The sequence below is a fragment of the Pelobates fuscus genome, chromosome 5 (assembly GCF_036172605.1).
Source record: "Pelobates fuscus isolate aPelFus1 chromosome 5, aPelFus1.pri, whole genome shotgun sequence".
Classification (NCBI taxonomy): domain Eukaryota; kingdom Metazoa; phylum Chordata; class Amphibia; order Anura; family Pelobatidae; genus Pelobates; species Pelobates fuscus.
Genome location: NC_086321.1, coordinates 224,553,012 through 224,574,684, shown reverse-complemented (window position 1 = coordinate 224,574,684; position 21,673 = coordinate 224,553,012). Strand labels below are relative to the sequence as shown.

General features: G+C 40.8%; 1 protein-coding gene across 1 annotated transcript in view; it reads left to right on the top strand.

Moving 5' to 3' along the window:
* PGM5 (phosphoglucomutase 5) overlaps positions 1-21,673 on the top strand; it is a 180,468-nt gene that overhangs the window by 15,452 nt on the left and 143,343 nt on the right. The window contains exons 2-3 of the mRNA XM_063455074.1: positions 20,108-20,270; positions 21,445-21,591. Of these exons, the coding sequence (XP_063311144.1) occupies positions 20,108-20,270; positions 21,445-21,591 (310 nt within the window). The remainder of the gene's footprint in view (positions 1-20,107; positions 20,271-21,444; positions 21,592-21,673) is intronic.

Genomic DNA, 21,673 nt, shown 5'->3' with positions numbered 1-21,673 from the left:
GGTATGATGCGAATGGCAAAATTCAGTGACCCAAGCAGAGACTGTAATTCTTGCGGTTGCAAGTACCGAGTTGTATGTAGAGATTATGTTGATCAGAATGTTTTCTACCTTGGGCGTGGCAGGCTAGCTTGCATGGTGGCTGAGTCTAGTATGATACCCAGGAATGTGATGAAGGTATCTGGTCCTTCAGTCTTGGTGGAGGAGACTGGGACACCCACCTGTTCGAATAGACTGATGGTTTCTTTTAGGCTACTGGGAGGGGAAATATTCTCCTCGACCAGTAAGAAATCATCCAGATAATGCATAACTGTAGGGCATCTGGCTATATTTAATGAAACCAGCATAGGGTTTCGGCGAATAGGTCGAAAATGGCCGGACTACTTTGGAACCTAAATGTTAAACGTGAGCAAAATAGTAGTTCCCTGCCCACTTGATACCATGCAGGTGACACAGTGTAGGGTGGATAGGCAGTAACTTGAAAGCATTGTGATATCAGTCTTACTGAGCCATGCTCCGGCCCCTGCCTGCATGATAGCCGTAATGGCGTGATCTATGGTGGAATATGCAGTGAAAATTCCTCAGAGGGTATGAGGGAGTTCAGACTAGGAGTGGCAGAGGTGTGAGGTGTTGATAGATCAATGATAAGTCTCTGTTTGTGAGAAGATTTCCCCGTGACAATACCGATGGGGTTTGTCTGCCATGTGGTGAACGGAGGGGACTGGAAGGGCCCCCATAGGAAGTCCTCTGCCACTTCCTGGCTATGAGTGTCTCCACCGCTGTAGGGTTTGTTGTGCGGATTGTAAATTAGGACATTCCAGGATTCCGGAAGGCATGTGTATGAGGCCTGTGTGAATGCTTCTGATAGACCCGAGATAATGAATTCCACCAAATGTCTAGATGGATGATGTGGCAGTAATGTCGTAAGTACAGAAATGTTTATTGATGTTAAGTATAGTTTTGGGATACATTTTATTTGGACACAGATTTAGCATGTGCCCTGAAACAGATGGCTGGAGAAAGTGATTGCAACTCAACCAGTGCTGGAGGGGTCACAGCGGCCGACCCAGCCATGGTAAGGGGTGTAGTGACCGATTCCCCAGGGGTGATACTGGCAGGCTAACTAGGCCTGAAAGGCGAAAAATTATACTTGTTTTGTGACAGGTGAGGCCCTGCTAGTTGCCAAGTGGCTATGAGAGGCTCTGTCTATGAGTTGGCGCGAGGGGTTATTGAGGCCACCCGTCGTAGTGGCAGGAATCGTAGGCCTCTCGGTGATAGTAAAAGAAAACAGGGGGAGGGAGTGACAGGTGAGGCCCTCTCTATAATATTGCGAGGCGGCTAACTCATGTGTGGCCCGATGGCGTTTGCCTCCGAAACGTTGAGGCGGGGTGTTGGCCTCGCGGACCACTAAACTATAGGCAGAAATGCCAAGAAGGGAGGTACCTATTTGGGCCTATACCCCTAACTTGCCAGTACTCTATGGCCTAGAAGAATGAAACGTATGTGAACTACAACGTGAGCAGGCTTACGTACCTGGTAGTATGTATGAAGTTTTGAGATTCGACAGGTATGAAAACCTGGATAAACCTAAAAAGGGATAGAGTGAGAATGGATCCTGTGAGACCTGTGTAATCTGTATAGGCTGGGATTAGGGCTTCTAGCAGTATGTGTGGGAGGTGTAAAGTCTATGAGTATGATAGTGACATGACTGCCCATGCTTGGTGACAAGCGTTACGCTGAGTCCGATACCTGGCAGCAGGGGATTGGCCGTGTAAAGTGTATATATGGAAGGTGATCAGATGATCAGATGATATGCATGTCACTAAACTGATCTGGGAATGCAAGGGACTTTTTAATGTGAAGTGACAATATGCAGAATCATAAATGTTGCTGTAAAGTGACGTATGAATGTATGAACCAGAACGTGTGATTCAAAAACCGAAAGTCTTGTGAGACGTATATGCCGTGTTCTTGAATACTCGTGTTACGTCGTCTGAGTGTGTCAAGAAATGGCCTGAGTTTGTAAATGCCATGTGAAATTATGTGAAATGACAATCTATGCAGAAAATGTTGTAACGTGACGTATGAGTGGTTGAACCAATGCGTGTGATTCAACCCGAAACCCTCTGTGGAAGGTAGGACCGTGTTCTTATATACTCGTGGTATATCGTATGAGTATGATAAGAAATGGCCTGAATAGTTAGTGCCATGTAATCGTAATGTACATGGTTGTAATAACATCATATCTCCATTATACTCTTTGAAAATAGGACCGTGTCCTTGAACTCGTGGTATGTCGTACGAGCATGACAGAAAAAGGAGCCGTAATGTAGGCTAACCATAACAGTAATATACATGTAATATCTGCATTGTAAAATAAAATAACTTATTATTAAAACCATATATATATATATAATAAGCAAACTGAAACAAAACAGACAACCTAAGATCGTGTAAAATAAGTATTTGAAAGTTTAACCGATTACTGTGCAGGAAACGTATGATCGGTTGGATCAGTACGTGTGATTCAACCCGAGTATGCATGAAAAGGAATTAAATCCTTGTGTCATGGTTAACAACAAAGAAATGAGGCCTGTAACGTAGGCTGATTTAATTGTAATGAAATGGATAATTATAAAAAAAAACCAAAAAACTCCAGTAAGCGTGGGAGTCCAATGTCTATACAGAAATGTTAGCTGGTTTCATACCCTGATGTAATAAGTGATACCTTAAAAATAGCATGAAAATGGTCTGTCTATTTAACCAAGCAACTTTTTAACCTAATGTAAATACATGAAATGATGAAATGTAACTCACGAAAAAGATCTATGTGAACACATAGCAGAATAACCGAATCTTAGTATGAAGGGAAAACAGAAGTTAGCATGAATAGCTTAACCGTATGCATTTTAATGCGAACAGCAATCGTGCATAGAATATACTATGAATAAGTGCCGACCAGAAAACACAAACCGAAATGACAATCGTTTAAATGAAGCAAGGTTGGTTTTTACATGAAATGCAATAATGTCTGAGAAGCCTGTAGTACACTGAATGACCGGTAGGGGTCAGTGTGTAGGCGAAAATGCAGTGGTTCGATGGTTTGTACATGAAATGCAATAATGTCTGAGAAGCCTGTAGTACACCGAATGACCGGTAGGGGTCAGTGTGTAGGCGAAAATGCAGTGGTTCGTTGGTTTATACATGAAATGCAATAATGTCTGAGAAGCCTGTAGTACACCCAAAGACCAGTAGGGGGTTTAAACGAATGATATGCATGAACATGCAATGGTTTTAGAACAGACTTAGACAAAATGCAGCCGTAAAGTGAGGACCTGACCCGTGCATGGTGCCGTGGGACTGATGCCTGGCATAACGGGTAGGTTGACTTACAGTTTGTGAGTCACTTGGACACCATCCACGGCGATGGATTGAAGAAAGAAGGTTGTAGGCCGGAAAAGCCTGTGGCTGGATTCCTGACACAGCTCTGCTTAAAAAACCTCATGGAGTAATCAGGTAAAATGGCGTCTGGATGACCCGGAAGTGGAAATGATGCAGCGCTGACCTCGAACGATATGGAGCCAGGTAAGGGGTGTCCCTTAAGTAGGGAAGAGGTGTGTCATACGCCCCTCCCACAATTACAGGCCAAAAGGCCTTAATACATATATATATAACGGAAGATTCAAAGATAGCACTCCAGGGACTTGATAAAATGTAACTTTTATTTTACTCACTAAAACATCAAAGGTGTCAACGTTTCAGCTTGATCCCCTCAAGCTTTCGTCAGGACATACTGTGCAGACAAATAAACCCACATATATACCATACAGATAACGATAACTCACCACACTTGTGAAGCCTCTGACTCCATGGTCATCACCATGGTGACATATATCAACAATAATAAAAGTGCAACCATACACATAGATCGTGCAATTAAAAAATATTCAATTAGACTATTTTACGCTAGGGGAATCAATTACTTAAACATTAGTCACACTGGCAGCATTGAATAGTAACTACTGCAATGAATATCCTTCATAATGTATAAACTGGACTCATAGAAAGCAGGGCTGAAAACCAACAGGAATACTAGAGACTCTGAGAAAGTTCAGACAAAACTAATCGAAAAACATTCAATTAAACTATTTTACGCTAGGGGAATCAATTACTTAAACATTAGTCACACTGGCAGCATTGAATAGTAACTACTGCAATGAATATCCTTCATAATGTATAAACTGGACTCATAGAAAGCAGGGCTGAAAACCAACAGGAATACTAGAGACTCTGAGAAAGTTCAGACAAAACTAATCGAAAAACATATTTAAACATCATTATAAGGGCATATGTCCCACTGGAATTCACTCCACAGAAGATTGCTAGGATAGGGGTAGATCGCCTAACTGATTCCAAAATAGACTTCACAATTAAACTCACTGGAGATTGGCCAGTTACTAGATAATAATAACTACTAATGATCTCAAAATTGATCACAATGGCCACATAGAACGGTAACTGATGCACTATATTCGATTTGCGAGGAAAAGAAGACCTATTCGCAAACCTAGACATTATACTATTGATCAAACTTCAGGAAACTCCAGCTCGGAATCTGATCGCAGCAGTTGGGATAGGGGGGCCAACAACTTTCAAGCACAATCTTTTTTAGAGGTTCCAAACCCTGCCAGTCAGGGGATACAAACCAGACATCAGAGCAAAGGTATTACGTCAGAAGGAGGACAATCACCAGACGAGGTCAGAAGGGACGCACCTTCTGGGGCAAGAGGGAGACCACCACGACAGAGGAGGTAATACCTATCTTCAATTTATCATCCAGAGTATTGACAGTGGCTGAAATTACTTTGCTGAGTAAGGGCTTGTCTTTTGTCCCCACTGCCAAACCTAACCCACTAGACTGGGAAGTTGAATTGTATAAGTTTGGGAGATCGTTGCGACTTAAGGATTTCTTTAAAAACCAAACCACTCCCTCTGATGAAATAAGGTTTAAGAGGAAAAGTACCTTTGATCCCCTGCCGAATCAAGCCTCTATAAAAAGTTTTTTAAGGTCTGTACAAAAGGAAACAACGGACCATCTAAAAGTTACTCATTCCTACCATTCAAATTGTTCCAAAATGGATCGACAGATCATTAAGTCTTTGGCTATGGACAAAGACATTGTTATTAGATAAGCAGACAAGGGCGGGGGAATCGTTATTCAAGACTATGCTAAATATAGATTGGAAATTATCCAACAATTATCTGATTCCCAGACTTATCTGAAATTGAAAGGCGATCCTACGCTTCAAGTGAAACTTTTAATTGACGCCATTCTACTGAAGGGTCTGGAACAGAATTTTATCGATCAGGACCTCTGGGAATTTTTACATCAACCAAACCCGAGGACCCCAGTAATCTATACACTCCCCAAGGTGCATAAGAACCTTCAGGACCCTCCTGGGAGACCAATTGTGTCGGCGGTGGGAGGCATCCTAGAACCACTGGCTAAATGGCTGGATTTCCTATTTAAGGAAACGATTCAAAACCTTTCAACATACATCAAGGATACTCCAAGTTTCATTGATATGATTTCCAAGATTTCCTTACCAGTTGGGCTGACATCACTAGTTACGTGTGATGTGAAGAGCTTATACACTATCATACCCCACTCAGGGGGAGTCCAAGCCATGGAACGGATTCTTTCATCTTCAGACAAATACAGGGGCCCCCCAATCGAATACGTTATGCAAATTCTGGAATTGGTTCTGACTCAGAACTATTTTCGTTTTGAATTTGATTGGTTCAGGCAGTCAGCAGGAACATCTATGGGAGCGGCCATGGCTCCAATGTATGCGAATGGATTCATGTTTGAATTTGAAACTCAATATATATTGGAGCCATTTAAAGATATTATTTTACTATACGGTCGCTACATCGATGACATTTTCATGATCATCAAGGGAGACCACAGCACTGCAGAATCTATGGTCCATTATATCAATTCTTGGACACCGAATGTAGAACTCACTATGACAGCAGACCCGCTTTCAGTGGATTTTCTGGATGTACGGATCATTAGAGAAGGTACCAAGTTGGCATATACACTCTACTCCAAGACTACGGACCGCAACACTTTACTTCAGGCGAATAGTTTCCATCCCAATGCCCTCAAACAATCCTTACCATATTCACAATTTTTGAGGGTGATGAGGAACAACTCAGATCCCAGTAAAGCGGAGGAACAATTGAAACTAATGTGGGATAAGTTTCACCAACGGGGTTACAGTGAACAGACACTCCATAAAGCCTTAGATAGGTGCTACTCAACACAAGTCGAGTCAAACACTGTATCAACAAGGAGACTGGTTTTTCCAACCACTTACACTACAGCATCTCCAAAATTCAAACGGATGATTGATAGAAATTGGAGAATTTTGAGGAACGACACTTCTTTATCAGAACCATTTCGCCAATCACCTATGATGTGTTATAGGAGAAATCGAAATCTGAAAGACTTGTTAGTTAAGACAGATCCTATACACTGTTACGAGCAGAAACAAGGCTCTATAAATCTGGGCTGTTATAAGTGCTTAGGTTGTGTCACTTGCGGACACATGTTATCGGGAAAATTCTTTGCTCATCCTCATACAGGAAAAAAGTACATCATTAGGCATCGGCTAACCTGCACCACTGATTATGTAATATACAGGCTTACTTGTCCCTGTGGACTTACTTATATTGGCAAGACGGACCTGCCCTTGCGCGAACGTATTCGCAATCATAGATCCAACATACGAGTGGCGTATAGGGATCAGAAATCAGACTTACCGGTGGCCAAACATTTCTTGGAGAGAGGCCACACTCTACCGACTCTGAAACTCATGGCAATCGACCATGTACCTCCACCCAGGAGGGGAGGGGACCGCAAGAAAATGTTACTACAACGTGAACTATATTGGATCAGAACTCTGAGAACAGTATACCCTGAGGGTCTGAATGAGAAATATACCTTGACTGCATTTTTATAATTTTTCATTTTCTGTGCTATCCAATTAATCTTTTTTGGAGATGGGGTATGTGATGCCCACCCTGTGGGATAGGCATACATACCTATGTTTCTCTCATAACCATGTTTTCTCTCATAACTATGTTGATCCTGGAATATGTCACGAATATGGGGCGGGATGTGGATGCCCACCCTGGGGGATAGGCAATCCTCCCTTTTGTCCATAGTGGCACTGGCACAGGACCTTCATTACTTTGAAAAATCTTAATAGTTTCCATGTGCCTCAGAATTGTAACTCATTATGATGATGATACAGAGGTTTGAAATGTATGGGTTTTTACTATATGAGACAGTTGCAGCTCTGTTTAGTATTTCATATTAGGAGTATCTAGTTTATTTCTAGTAACTACACTAGTCAGTATTAGTTTAATTGGGTAGTCTATTTGGAACCACTTAGGTGATCCACCCCTATCTTAAACAACTTTGATTTTGTTAACTCTGGTGATACAGGTGCTCATGCATTGGTGTGTCACCCTTTTGTTAGATTATCTTGTTATCTCGTATTGGCTTTGTTGGAGTCCGTTGTATATACTAAGAAATCGAATATAGTGCATCAGTTACCGTTCTATGTGGCCATTGTGATCAATTTTGAGATCATTAGTAGTTATTATTATCTAGTAACTGGCCAATCTCCAGTGAGTTTAATTGTGAAGTCTATTTTGGAATCAGTTAGGCGATCTACCCCTATCCTAGCAATCTTCTGTGGAGTGAATTCCAGTGGGACATATGCCCTTATAATGATGTTTAAATATGTTTTTCGATTAGTTTTGTCTGAACTTTCTCAGAGTCTCTAGTATTCCTGTTGGTTTTCAGCCCTGCTTTCTATGAGTCCAGTTTATACATTATGAAGGATATTCATTGCAGTAGTTACTATTCAATGCTGCCAGTGTGACTAATGTTTAAGTAATTGATTCCCCTAGCGTAAAATAGTTTAATTGAATGTTTTTCGATTAGTTTTGTCTGAACTTTCTCAGAGTCTCTAGTATTCCTGTTGGTTTTCAGCCCTGCTTTCTATGAGTCCAGTTTATACATTATGAAGGATATTCATTGCAGTAGTTACTATTCAATGCTGCCAGTGTGACTAATGTTTAAGTAATTGATTCCCCTAGCGTAAAATAGTCTAATTGAATATTTTTTAATTGCACGATCTATGTGTATGGTTGCACTTTTATTATTGTTGATATATGTCACCATGGTGATGACCATGGAGTCAGAGGCTTCACAAGTGTGGTGAGTTATCGTTATCTGTATGGTATATATGTGGGTTTATTTGTCTGCACAGTATGTCCTGACGAAAGCTTGAGGGGATCAAGCTGAAACGTTGACACCTTTGATGTTTTAGTGAGTAAAATAAAAGTTACATTTTATCAAGTCCCTGGAGTGCTATCTTTGAATCTTCCGTTGTATTTTGGCTGACAAGCACCGGGCATTGGACTACGGATCAGGTGGAGTGCAAGATTATTTGGTTTTTATATATATATATATATATATATATATATATATATATATATATATATATAAATATATTTTTTTTTCAAGAATTTTTTTTTGTAGTGCATAGTTTAACAGACATGCTTGCATTAACAATTCAGATGATTATATATCACAATAAAAGATAGTAATGATAACATGAAAAGTCAAGAACACTGCACTTGGGATGGGGGAGGGAAAGAACACTATGGGACAGAGAAGAGGGGGAGAACACTATGGGGCAGGGGAGGTGGGAAGAACACTATGGGACAGGGGAGGTGGGAAGAACACTGTGGGACAGGGGAGGGGGAAAAGAAAACTATGGGATGGGGAAAGAAAACTATGGGAAGGGGAGGGGGAAAAAACACAATGGGACCGGGGTGGGGGGGAAACACTATGGGACAGGGGAGGGGTGAAACACTATGGGACAGGGGAGGGGGGGAAACACTATGGGACAGGGGAGGGGGGAAGAACACTATGGGATGGGGGGGGGAACAACACTATGGGACGGGGGGAAGAACACTATGGGACAGGGGAGGAGGGGGAAAAGAACACTAAAAAAGAGGGATGGGAGAGGAACATAAGCGGGGGGGGGGGGGACCACTAAAAGAGAAGGGAGGTTTTTCATATTAGATTAATTAAATTCATTAAAAAGTCTAATATTAAAATTATAGGGAAAAAAAATTAAAAATCATTTGGGGGGAAAAAAAATCATTTTCGGTTTCGTTTTTCGGCCATGGGCATCCTGAATTTTCGGTTTCAGCCCAGAATTTTCATTTCGGTGCATCCCTAGTTTTCTTAGTGACTATGGTCCCAGCTGCCTTGAGAACATTAACAAGCTCCTCCCGTGTAGTTCTGGGCTAATTCCTAATTTCTCATGATCATTGAAACTCCGCGAGGTGAGACCTTGCATGGAGCACCAGACTGAGGCAGACTGCCAGTTATTTTGTGTTTCTTCCATTTGCGAATAATTGCACCAACTGTTGTCACCTTCTCACCATGCTGCTTGATGATGGTCTTGTAACCCATTCCATCCGTGTGTAGGTCTACAATCTTTTCCCTGACATCCTTGGACAGCTCTTTGGTCTTGGCTATGGTGGAGAGTTTGGGATCTGATTGATTGATTGTTTCTGTGGACAAGTGTCTTTTATACAGGTAATGAGCTCAGATTAGGAGCACTCCCTTTAAGAGTGTGCTCCTAATCTCAGCTCGTTATCTGTATAAAACAGTGTTTCCCAACCCAGTCCTCAAGGCACACCTACCAGTCCAGGATTTAAGGATTACCCAGTTTTGTCTAAGGTGTTTTTAGAAAAAAAAGGAAAAACACCTTAGACAAAACTGGGTAATCCTTAAATCCTGGACTGGTAGGTGTGCCTTGAGGACTGGGTTTGGAAACACTGGTATAAAAGACACCTGAGAGCCAGAAATCTTTCTGATTGATGGGGATCAAATACTTATGTCACTCATTGACATGCAAATCAATTTATCCATTTTTTTTCTGGATTTTTTTATTGTTGTTTTTCCATCTCTCATTGTTAAAATACACCTACCATTAAAATGATACACTGATAGTTTTTTGTCAGTGGGCAAATGTTCAAAATCAGCAGGGGATTAGATACCTTTTCCCCTCACTGCACATGTTAGTATTCCTAATGCTTGAGTGTTTCTTTAAGTGTTAGGCTAGTGTAGGGCCTAAGGATAGTGTTAGTGTAGCATAGGGGATATATTGTAGGTTAATGTTTGTCTAAGTGTTAGGGTAGTGCAGAGGTTAAGGATTAAGGGTAGTGTAAGGTTTAGGATAGTGTAGGAGATTATTGTTTAGGATAGTGCAAGACAGGGCTAAAGGGCTACTGGTAATGTTAATTTAAGGGTAGTTAAGGAGTTAAGAGTTAGTGTTAGTGTAACTGTTTGGGTAGTGTAGGGGTTAAGGCTTAAGGTAAGGCAAATTTAGGTCAGCACTGGGACATACATGTCACAAGATATGTGTGAATTACAGTCTCAGTATTTTACGCATGTGTGGCATTTTGCATTTCTAAATAGAATAGGAGGTCATGGATTTAACACTGACACTGGTTTCTGAGACAGAGAGGAGGCAGATCAGATGCCAGAAAATAAGAATAGCAACACTAAATATTATTTTTCATTTAATGTAGTATCTCTTTAAATATTTAAAAATTTAACTGTCAACCTTGTAATTTCCCACTATTTTGTTTTTTAAAGCGGCACTGTCACCGTTTGGGGGCTTTGCCGAATTTGCAATGTCTCCAAATGGTAACATCACCGCTGGGGGTCTGGCGGCTGGAGGGGGCAGGTATATGTATGCTGCAGAGTAAGGAAATCAGAGAGGGGAGAGAGACACAAAGAGGGTTAAGATACAAATGGGGGCAAAGGAGATATGATACATTAAAGGGGGGATAAACATTAAGAAAGGGGATATCTAGCTATCTATCTATATACCGTATATACTCGAGTATAAGACGAGTTTTTCGGCAAATTTTTTGTGCTGAAAAACCCCCACTCCACTTACTTGAGTCAGTGTCTGTATTATGGCAACTTACATTGCCATAATACAGACAAGAACCGCCGGGCTCATTACAAGCCCGGCGGGCCTGTTGGGGGCTGGCAGCGAGCTGTAACTTACCTTTCCAGCAGCTCCTGTCAGCTCCCTTCTCCTCCGTTCTGGTCAGCTCCCTTCTCCTCCACTGTAAGTCTTGCGAGAGCCACAGGGTCAGAGCGTTGCCACGGATTACCGTGGCAACGCTCCGCGCGGCAGTCAGACAGCGAGACTTACAGGGGAGGAGAAGGGAGCTGACCAGAATGCAGGAGAAGGGAGCTGACAGGAGCTGCTGGAAAGGTAAGTTACAGCTCGCTGCCAGCCCCCAACAGGACTGCCGGGCTTGTAATATAAATAAACATTATAATAATATTATAATAAAAGAAAAAATATTAATAATATAAAAATATATATATATATTAAAATAATAAAAAAATAAATAAAAATGCCCACCCCCCACCAAGGCTCTGCATCACATACAAAAACACACTCTGCATCACATACACACACTGCACTCATACACACACACACACACACACACACACACACACACACACACACACTGCACTCATACACACACACTGCACTCATACACACACACACACACACACACACACACACACACACACTGCATTCATACAAACACACTGCATTATATATACACACACACACTGCATTCATTATATACACACACTGTAAATAAATATTCAACTAATATAATTTTTTGGGGATCTAATTTTATTTAGAAATTTACCAGTAGCTGCTGCATTTCCCACACTAGTATTATACTCGAGTCAATAAGTTTTCCCAGTTTTTTGGGATAAAATTAGGGGTCTCGACTTATATTCGGGTATATACGGTGTGTATATATATATATATATATATATATATATATATATATATATATATATAGATATATTATTTATTTTTTGGGAAAAATAAATCAATATATAGGAATGGAAACACTCTCTGACAAACACTTTAGATCACTGACCCATACGCACTCTCGATGACAAAGTTTTACTAATCTATACGCACACTCACTCACATGGTCATACATAGACATATAGAAACACACTGGGTCATAGACAAACACACACTGGCTCACACATATTTGCTGACACATAAACACACACTAACTGGCTCTTACACAAACTAACGTACACACTTTTACACACACTGACTCTTACACACACATATTGCCTCTTACACACATGCATACACTGTCTCTTACACACACAGGCTCGAATACACACAATGTTTCTTATACACACACACTCACTCACTTGCTCATATATATTCAACACAAATCACCACCAGGTCTAGCGGCCGAAATTAAACTGCCCTTCTCTTTCCAGAGCACTCGGACGCTGGGTTATAATGTCAAGTATCCCAGTGGCCTTTAGCTCATAAAGCGATGGCTGTGGCCACTCTTCGTAGCTCAAAGTGCTGCATCCATTTTTCCCCTCACACAACAGTTGGCTTAATTAAAATCACTGAGATCGGCCATGGCTACAGAGAGTGACTGGTGGGAGAGGGGTTCTTTGTGCTCCCAGCAGTCACATGAACATCTTTGCGCTCAATGCAGCCTTGTAGTAGTGTCATCCTGGTCTTCCATGAAGTATAAAATTATTAGGACCAACAAAAAGTATGTCACACATCTTTTCATAAAGAATTGCAAAAACAAGACTACATGAATCATGCTAATAGGGTTATGTACTTAAAGGGACACTCCAGGCACCCAGACCACTTCTGCCCATTGGAGTGGTCTGGGTGCCAACTCCCATCACCTTTAACCTTCCAAGTGTAATTGTTGCAGTTTTTATATACTGCAATAATTACCCTTCAGGGCTAAGTCCTGATAGACAGCCACTAGAGGGACTTCCGGGTTCTTAAAACCGAAAAGTATTTTAAACTACACTGGACGTCCTCACGCTCTGCATGAGGACCTCCAGCATTGCCGGAATCCCCATAGGAAAGCATTGAATAATGCTTTCCAATGGGGACGTCTAATGCACGCGCGTGGCCACTACCGTGCATGCGCATTAGGTCTCCCCCACCGGCTGACATTGGCGTGGGAGGAGCCTGACCCAGCACCGTGGGACATCGGCGCTGGATTCAGGTAAGTCACTGAAGGGGTTTTAACCCCTTCAGCAATATAGGATGGGGGGGCGGGAGGGAGAAGGGAGGATATGTTTTCCTGGCACTAGAGAGTCCCTTTAAGTGAGAATTTCCAGGAATTCAAACAGGACTTGAATTTATAGTGAATAAAAAGTGAATTTCACATGTAAGGCCAAAGTATACAAAGTGAAAGCATAGCTGAATTTATCCAGTGTGGCTATTTTGAATTCAAATTTGAAATTCTAACTAGTTAGTTTTTAGTAACTAACCCTGAAAATGAACTCAAAGTGAATTTGTGAATTTAAAATGTAAGGTCAAAAGTAGGTAAATTGAAAGCATAGCTGACTTGAAGAAAATTTCCAGTTTGCCTATTTTTGCCTTGTATTTAAAATGTACTTTTTTATGCACTTTCAATGCCTGACAATTCTAGCTTCAGTGAATAACATGGTCAAGGTTATTCACTAAAGTGAGAATTCAAAGTGAATTTCAAACTTAATATCTAGCTAAACTGGAAACATTCTCCACGCCAGATATGCTTTCAGTTTGGCAATTCTGGCCTTAAAGGGACACTATAGTCACAAGAAGCACTACAGCTTAATGTAGTGGTTCTGGTGTCAATAGCCTGTCCGTGCTGGTTTTTTTTTTACGTAAACACTGCTTTTTCAGAAAAGGCAGTCCTCTAATAGCAGTCACTCAGACGGCCACTAAAGGTACTTTCTGTGTCATTGCTGCACAATGTGCAGCATCTACGTTCACCGTCTGCGTGGAGGTGCTAAATATTCCCCAAAGAGATGCATTGAGTCAATGCATCTTTATGAGGAGATGCTGACTGGCGCAATGTGGCATTCAGCCGTAGCATTTTGCCGCGGATACTCAATAGCCTCCCAATGCTTCCCTATGGGAAAGCATTGAATTGTCTGAGATCATCAAATCTGATAATCTCAGCCATGGAGGCGGATCTAGTTGCGGTGAAACTGACATGGTGTGGGGGAAAAGGTGAGTAAAATCCCCTTTTCAGCTCAATCGGAGCTTGCCTTGGACCTATAAAGCCATACCAGGACAGTCAGGACTATGGTATCAGGAATAAATGTTTGCCTTCCTGACACTACAGTGTTCCTTTAAAGTTTAAATTAACTTTGAATTATTACTTTACTAAATAACTGTGTGTGTGTTTGTGTGTTAGAAAGAACACCATTACTTATTCTAATTCGGGGATAATTAGCTAATGGTCAAGTTTAACTATAGATAAGTTGTAGATATTTTCCAAGTCATCCAAATGTTTCCTAAATATTCATTTCACTACTATTCACTATTTAGTGAATAAACCCCACTGTTTTTAACACGTCTTACAACTGGCAGGTTTTATTCATTAAATCAGTAATTGTGGATAATTAGCAGGACAGATGTGGAAAATTAAACTGAGAATTTTGAAATTTAGATCAAAATAACTGACATGGAAAAGTAATTGAGTTAGAGAATGTTTTCAATGTTCCATTCCCATGTCAATTATCAGAATTTGACCTTAGTATATAAATCCACAGGGAGATTTTACAGTTGTTCACCCTTGGTGCACTGACAGCCCCAGTGTGTTTTCAGCAATACAGGTATGACGCAATTATGTGGGGTCTTTTCTTAACACCGTGTTTGCCACAGGGGTCCACACTAAATAAAAACGTTACTATACATTTTTTAATACTACATTAACAAAGGGATCAGAACTCACCCATAAATAGAAAATGTCTCTAGGGATTAATAATTTGGATTATTAAGACGCTGGGCACGGTGGTACTGCCGCTTGCATTAAATTAGTTCTCTCATGTATTGACTAATGGCAGCCTATTTCAGCTTCATGTTTCTTTCACTTACTTATTCTGGGCTGTTTAAGTGCTGGCATGCCTGCTTGACAGCTGCGTCTAAGAGGCCAAGTCCTTTCCCATAAATGGCCAGACTTTGCACAGGTTTCATAACTAAACAAAAGAACAAGAAGACGTGCTTTACCGTATTGTGTTTCTTTACGTTGTTATTTGTTTCTTTTTAATTCCAGAGAGGGAGGAACACATTGATATGTTACCCTAAAGTAATTTCCGAAGTGATTTCCTAGGGATGTAACATGTTCAGGGAAATGAACGTGCAGAGGGAACCGATATCATGCAATTTGGCAGCTGGGGACATGTAACCACAACAATGCAGGGACTTATATGATGTTCATAACAGCTGCACTTCCAAATAACAACCATAGAAGGATATCATTTTCCTATTGATGTGGCTTACGGAAAGTCAGATCCTTTACTGAGACTCATTTAGGAAAGATCCCATTCTCTGGTTATTTACTTTTGGATTTGTGAGATTTTTCACACTTGCAATGATTGAAGTATTGCAGTGTCTATAAAGTGAGTCTCAGGTGAGCATGTCTGCACTGTCTGGACAATACCCCTAAATTCTATCCATGACCCCTAATACAGGCTATTTAAACTTAAAGAGGTTCTCGAACCTGAAGTTCATTTAATTTTCAATGTATGATGGATAATTCATTGGAAATATGTAAATGATTTAAACAAAGGATTCAAATAATGAATCAAAGGCAACTCAAACCTGATTAAACTGATTTTTTATGAGGAACAGGCCCTATTTTGGGCACAAATCCATCTGTCCCTCTTTTTGATCCTCATGTCCCTCTGTTCTTGGAGTTCCATACTGTTGGTGTGTTTGAGTGTACAACGTAGCTCCACAGTAATAATACTGTAATGTTTCAGTCTGTGTAAACAAGATATGTTGTTGTTGATTCTTGTTCTAAATGACATTATAGTTGCATAAATTGTTATTAGTAAGTCACCTACAATTTCTAAGAACAGTCCTACCTCTGGCCGCACTCACACACCTAAAATAAAAGTGCCCCTCTTTCTCCATTTGAAATATTTGGCAGTAGTGATGTCGCGAACATAAAATTTTCGGTCCGCGAACGGCGAACGTGAACTTCCGCAAATGTTCGCGAACGGGCGAACCGGGCGAACCGCCATAGACTTCAATAGGCAGGCGAATTTTAAAACCCACAGGGACTCTTTCTGGCCACAATAGTGATGGAAAAGTTGTTTCAAGGGGACTAACACCTGGACTGTGGCATGCCAGAGGGGGATCCATGGCAAAACTCCCATGGAAAATTACATAGTTGATGCAGAGTCTGGTTTTAATCCATAAAGGGCATAAATCACCTAACATTCCTAAATTGTTTGGAATAACGTGCTTTAAAACATCAGGTATGATGTTGTATCGATCAGTTAGTGTAAGGGTTACGCCCGCTTCACAGTGATAGACCAAACTCCCCATTTAACGCACCGCAAACAACCGCAAACAGTCCATTTGCACAACCGCAAACTCCCCATTTGCACAAGGTTGGATACCAAGCTAGCCATGTCCCGTTCCTTGTCCTCACTGATGTCATTGAAGGTCTCTTCCTCCACCCAGCCACGTACAACACCAAGGGTCCCCGAAAGGTGACAACAAGCCCCCTGGGACGCCTGCTGTGTTTGGTCTTCCACCTCCTCAAAGCCACCTTCCTCCTCTGACTCTTCTTCAGACTCCTCTCTCTGCATTGCCTCTCTCTGCGTTGTTATAAGGTGTGTTAAGTAGTACTATTCCTATCAGTTTAATCTCTGTTACATCCCCTATCAGGGGACGTGTATATAAGGCATCGATTTTAGGAAGCGGGAGATGGAAAAAGATGCTTGGTCGGTCCTCCTACTTCAAATTTGGGGCACTGCGCGTGCAATCTAATGTGCCACCAGATAGGAGTGGTGTGTTAAGTAGTACTATTCTTATCCGTTTAATCCTTGTTACATCCCCTATCAGGGGACGTGTATATAAGGCATCGATTTTAGGAAGTGGGAGATGGAAAAACATGCTTGGTTGGTCCTCCTACTTCAAATTTGGGGCACTGCGTTTTTTTTTTTTTTAATGCAAGCTATTGTGACACCAGTGAGTGAGTGGTGGCACTGGGCGGGCCCTGAAACGCACACTAGTGAAGGAAACTGACTGCTATTATATTACAGTCCAAAAAGTTTAGTTTTTTTTAAATGCAAGCTATTGGGACACCAGATATGAGTGAGTGGTGGCACTGGGCAGGCCCTGAAACGCACACTAGTGAAGGAAACTGACTGATATTATATTACAGTCCAAAAAGGTTTTTTTTGTTAAATGCAAGCTATTGGGACACCAGAGATGAGTGGTGGCACTGGGCGAGTGGGCACAGTATACGCTGTGAGCCTGACACACACGCTGGCAGACAACTAACTGCTATTCAATCTATTACAGTCAAAAAAATTGTTTTGTTTTTTTTAAATGTACACTACTGTTACAACAGATATGAGTTGCACTGGTGTAACACTGTGCCCTGGCAGGCCCTGAAACGCACACTAGTGAAGGAAACTGACTACTATTATATTACAGTCCAAAAAGTGTTTTTTTTTGTTAAATGCAAGCTATTGTGACACCAGTGAGTGAGTGGTGGCACTGGGCAGGCCCTGAAACGCACACTAGTGAAGGAAACTGACTGCTATTATATTACAGTGACAAACGTTTTTTTGTTTAAATGCAAGCTATTGTGACACCAGTGAGTGAGTGGTGGCACTGGGCAAGTGGCGACAGTATATGTTGTGAGCCTGACACACAGGCAGGCTGGCAGGCAGGCAACTGCAATTACATTACACAGAAAAAAAAAAAGCAGACTGATGTTCTAGTCCTAAAAAGGGCTTTTTGGGGTGCTGTCCTTACAGCAGAGATCAGATGAGTCCTTCAGGACTGTAGTGGACACTGAATACACTAGCCTAGCTATCAATTTCCCTATCAAATCAGCAGCAGCTACACTGTCCCTACTCTCACTAAGAATGCAGCTTCACAATGAATGTAAAATGGATGCTGTCCAGGAGGTGGGAGGGTCTGGGAGGGAGGGTCTGCTGCTGATTGGCTGGAATGTGTCTGCTGACTGAGAGGTACAGGCCAGGGTCAAAGTTTACTCAATGATGATGAATAGGGGGCGGACCGAACAGCGCATGTGTTCGCCGTCCGTGGCGAACGCGAACAAGCTATGTTCGCCAGGAACTATTCGCCAGCGAACAGTTCGGGACATCACTATTTGGCAGTAAGAGACAAGGTATTGGCTCCTTGAATATACTTGTTTATTATTTACCATATTCACCATTGCTATGCAAGAGTGGATGGAGGAGGGGGATCTGGTAACCTTCCTTGTTTCTTAATTGTTCTCTACTTTGATGCAGATCTGCAGTTTCTCTAGGGATCAGTTTGTATTTCAGGGTCCTGTTCAGCCATCCCCATTTAGTTCCCTGGTGTCCTGAATCCAGAAACGTCGGAGAACTGACTTTGGGCAGCACAGCATGAGCCATTCATTAGCTTGCATGTGGGGTGGGCGCTAGGATCACAGAGAGAGCATTTCAGCAGCAATCTCTGTATGGTATTGCATGTAGGAGGACAGCCGGGAGTCTGTCAGTCAGCCTGGCTTGTTTGACGCCAGGTTGACAAGTCTCTTTTCTGGATGGGCCTGCCCATTGAAGGTGTCACTGGTGATGCATGTTGCATGTCCACCCACATCCCAAATTCATACCTACAAGTATTGGGGGGTGAAAGTGGATGCATACAACCCAAAACTAATAAATTAGCATGTAATAATATTATTATTTTTTTTTTTATGTGGAATGGTCGGGAATGACAAATAGGCAACTAACTCAGGCCTTGCTCTTGCCGAGGCTTCACCTTTGGGTGATATCAAGAATTAGTAGTGTTAAAGTGCTATGGGAATGGGGTAATGCAATTGAGGCTGGGGTTGGATATGATTGTATATGGGTGAAGTAATGTAGTTGAGGCAGGGTGGCTAGGAGATTGAGGAGATGGGTAAATCTATGCAATTTGATGATTTGTGTGAGGTAATTGGGGCTGGGGTGATGTGACTGTGTCTTACTGGATAGGCAGGAGGTGGCTAAGGGCCTGGGAAAGTCAAAAGGGCATGGGCAATGTGATGGGTGTTAGGTGGGTTTTAGAATGGGGATGATGTAATTAGGACTATCGAGCAGGAGATGATGATGGTATTATGGGGCAAGGTAATGTGATTGATGATTGGGATTGCAAGGGTATTATGGGGATGGGGTAATGCAGTTGAGCCTTGGCTGATGAAAGGATTTATTTGAAGGGATTGTGGCAAGGGTAGTGTGGCTAGCTCTTTCACAGATGAGGTAAATAAGGGTCTTGGAAGGAATTAAGGTAAGTAATGTTATCGGAGTTAACAAGACTATGCAATTAGGTCTATCCAGTAGGAGACGATAAAGGTATTATGATACTTGCTAATGTGATTGAATCTTTGGGGCAGTGAGGGATGAGATGATTATGTGGGGTGAAGTGATGTTACAGTTACAGAGGAGGAACGGTAATTAGGTTAAAATGTGTGTATTATAACAAAAATAAAACAAAATGCAGAACATTTACAGCATTTTTATTTAAAGTAAGAATTGGCAAGAATTCAAAGTGAAATCAAAGTGAATTTATATTTTAATGCCAAAATAGGTAAAATTCTCAAAGTCAGACATGCTTTCAGTATGGCAGTTTTTTAAATTGCCTTTTCTAAATGTTGACAATTCTCACTTTAGTAAATAACCCTGATAGTTATTAAGCTAATAAGCCTACTCTGGGAATGAGATATTAGCAACATCAGTTCAAAACAGAGATGCATAATTCTACTTTTAACGATTGTGAAAGAATACAATATGTTAACTGTAAACCATAATATAAAACAGACTGGTATAGGATAGGTGTGAATGACTTTTATTTATCTATTATTCAGCTCAATTCAGGTTACACTTGCCTTGATGACTTTTATTTCTTTTTGACCTATTTAGATTGGACGATTGGTTATTGGTCAGAATGGACTACTCTCTACACCAGCTGTTTCATGCATCATTAGGAAGATCAAAGCCATTGGCGGAATAGTTTTAACTGCGAGTCACAATCCTGGAGGACCTGGTGGAGACTTTGGGATCAAATTCAATGTTGCTAATGGAGGTAGTAAATTACAACAAAACCCTCATTTAATTTTAAAATAAATCATGTAATTTATACAAAATTCAATCATATCTAAAGATTATCATACATGCTTATAGCTACAAAATAATGCTTCCAGAGACAACGTGATATTGGTCAGTCAATAGCTAGGTGTCTTTAGGGTTTGAAGACAAAATAGATTAGTGGTTGCCAACCAAGTCTTGAAGGTAAATGATCATATCCTGGAATGTTGGTTTGTCTTGCGGACTGGGATGAGAACTACTGGAATAGACTTAGTTCTACAAGCATGGATATGTAAATATCCTATTAGTTTATATTTAAATTTAGTGAGTTAAAGGTGCACTCAATGCTGGTGCTGATACCTCATGTTTAATGCATTATAGAGATAAAATAAATAACAATTAAAATATCCCATATGCTAAAAATTCACAGGATTTGCAGATGTTGTCTCCATTGATCACATGGTAACTGATATTTTTTAAGCAATCGTAAATATTGTCATGATTTCTGAGATGTATAGTAAAAAGGTGAGCACCAAATCAACTTTAGCCTAATGAAATTATTTTGGTGCATAGATCATATTCCTGTAGTGTCACAGCTTAATTCTCTTCAATTTAGGAGTCAAATAAATTTGTTTATGCAGCCAAACGTCCCCTGGCTGTGACTCACAGAGCCTCTATGAAAAAAAAAAATTCCACAAAAAAAACCATAGTATGACTTTAAAACAAGGGTTCACATTTAGCATGTATTTATGTTTTGAAGAAATACTGAAGAGTTAACTGGAACTATATATACTTCTTTGCAGAAACCTCTGGATATTCCATATATATTTGATAAATGATTCCAAATATGCTGCTTCTTAAAACCACATCTTTCATTCCTATATGAAGCTGCCACTATATATCTACAGTACTCTGAATAAGTGGAATATTGTTCCAAACAGATGTTACTATGAGACACATGCAGATGTTGGATATTGTTCAAAATTCCCTCTATCTACGATTTCCATTATATCTTAATGGTCTTGATAATTACAGGAGCTGTCATAATATACTCTACATCTTCTCTTGGCACATACTCACTTTGCACATGATATTTCAGGTCATTTGAAATATGCCTGAAACTATGCATTAGTTCACCATATAAAGTTTCATTTTTATATTATCTTTTTCAGGCCCTGCTCCAGATACGGTTACAGACAAAATTTTCCAGATAAGTAAAACTATTGAAGAATATGCCATTTGCCCAGACCTCCGAATTGACCTCTCAAGAGTTGGAAGGCAAGAGTTTGACCTTGAGAACAAGTTTAAACCATTTCGAGGTACAGCATTATCACTTTTCCTATGCATCCTGGCAGTATCTTAGTATTGCTCTTTGTGACACTTTGATGTGTGAGAATTGCT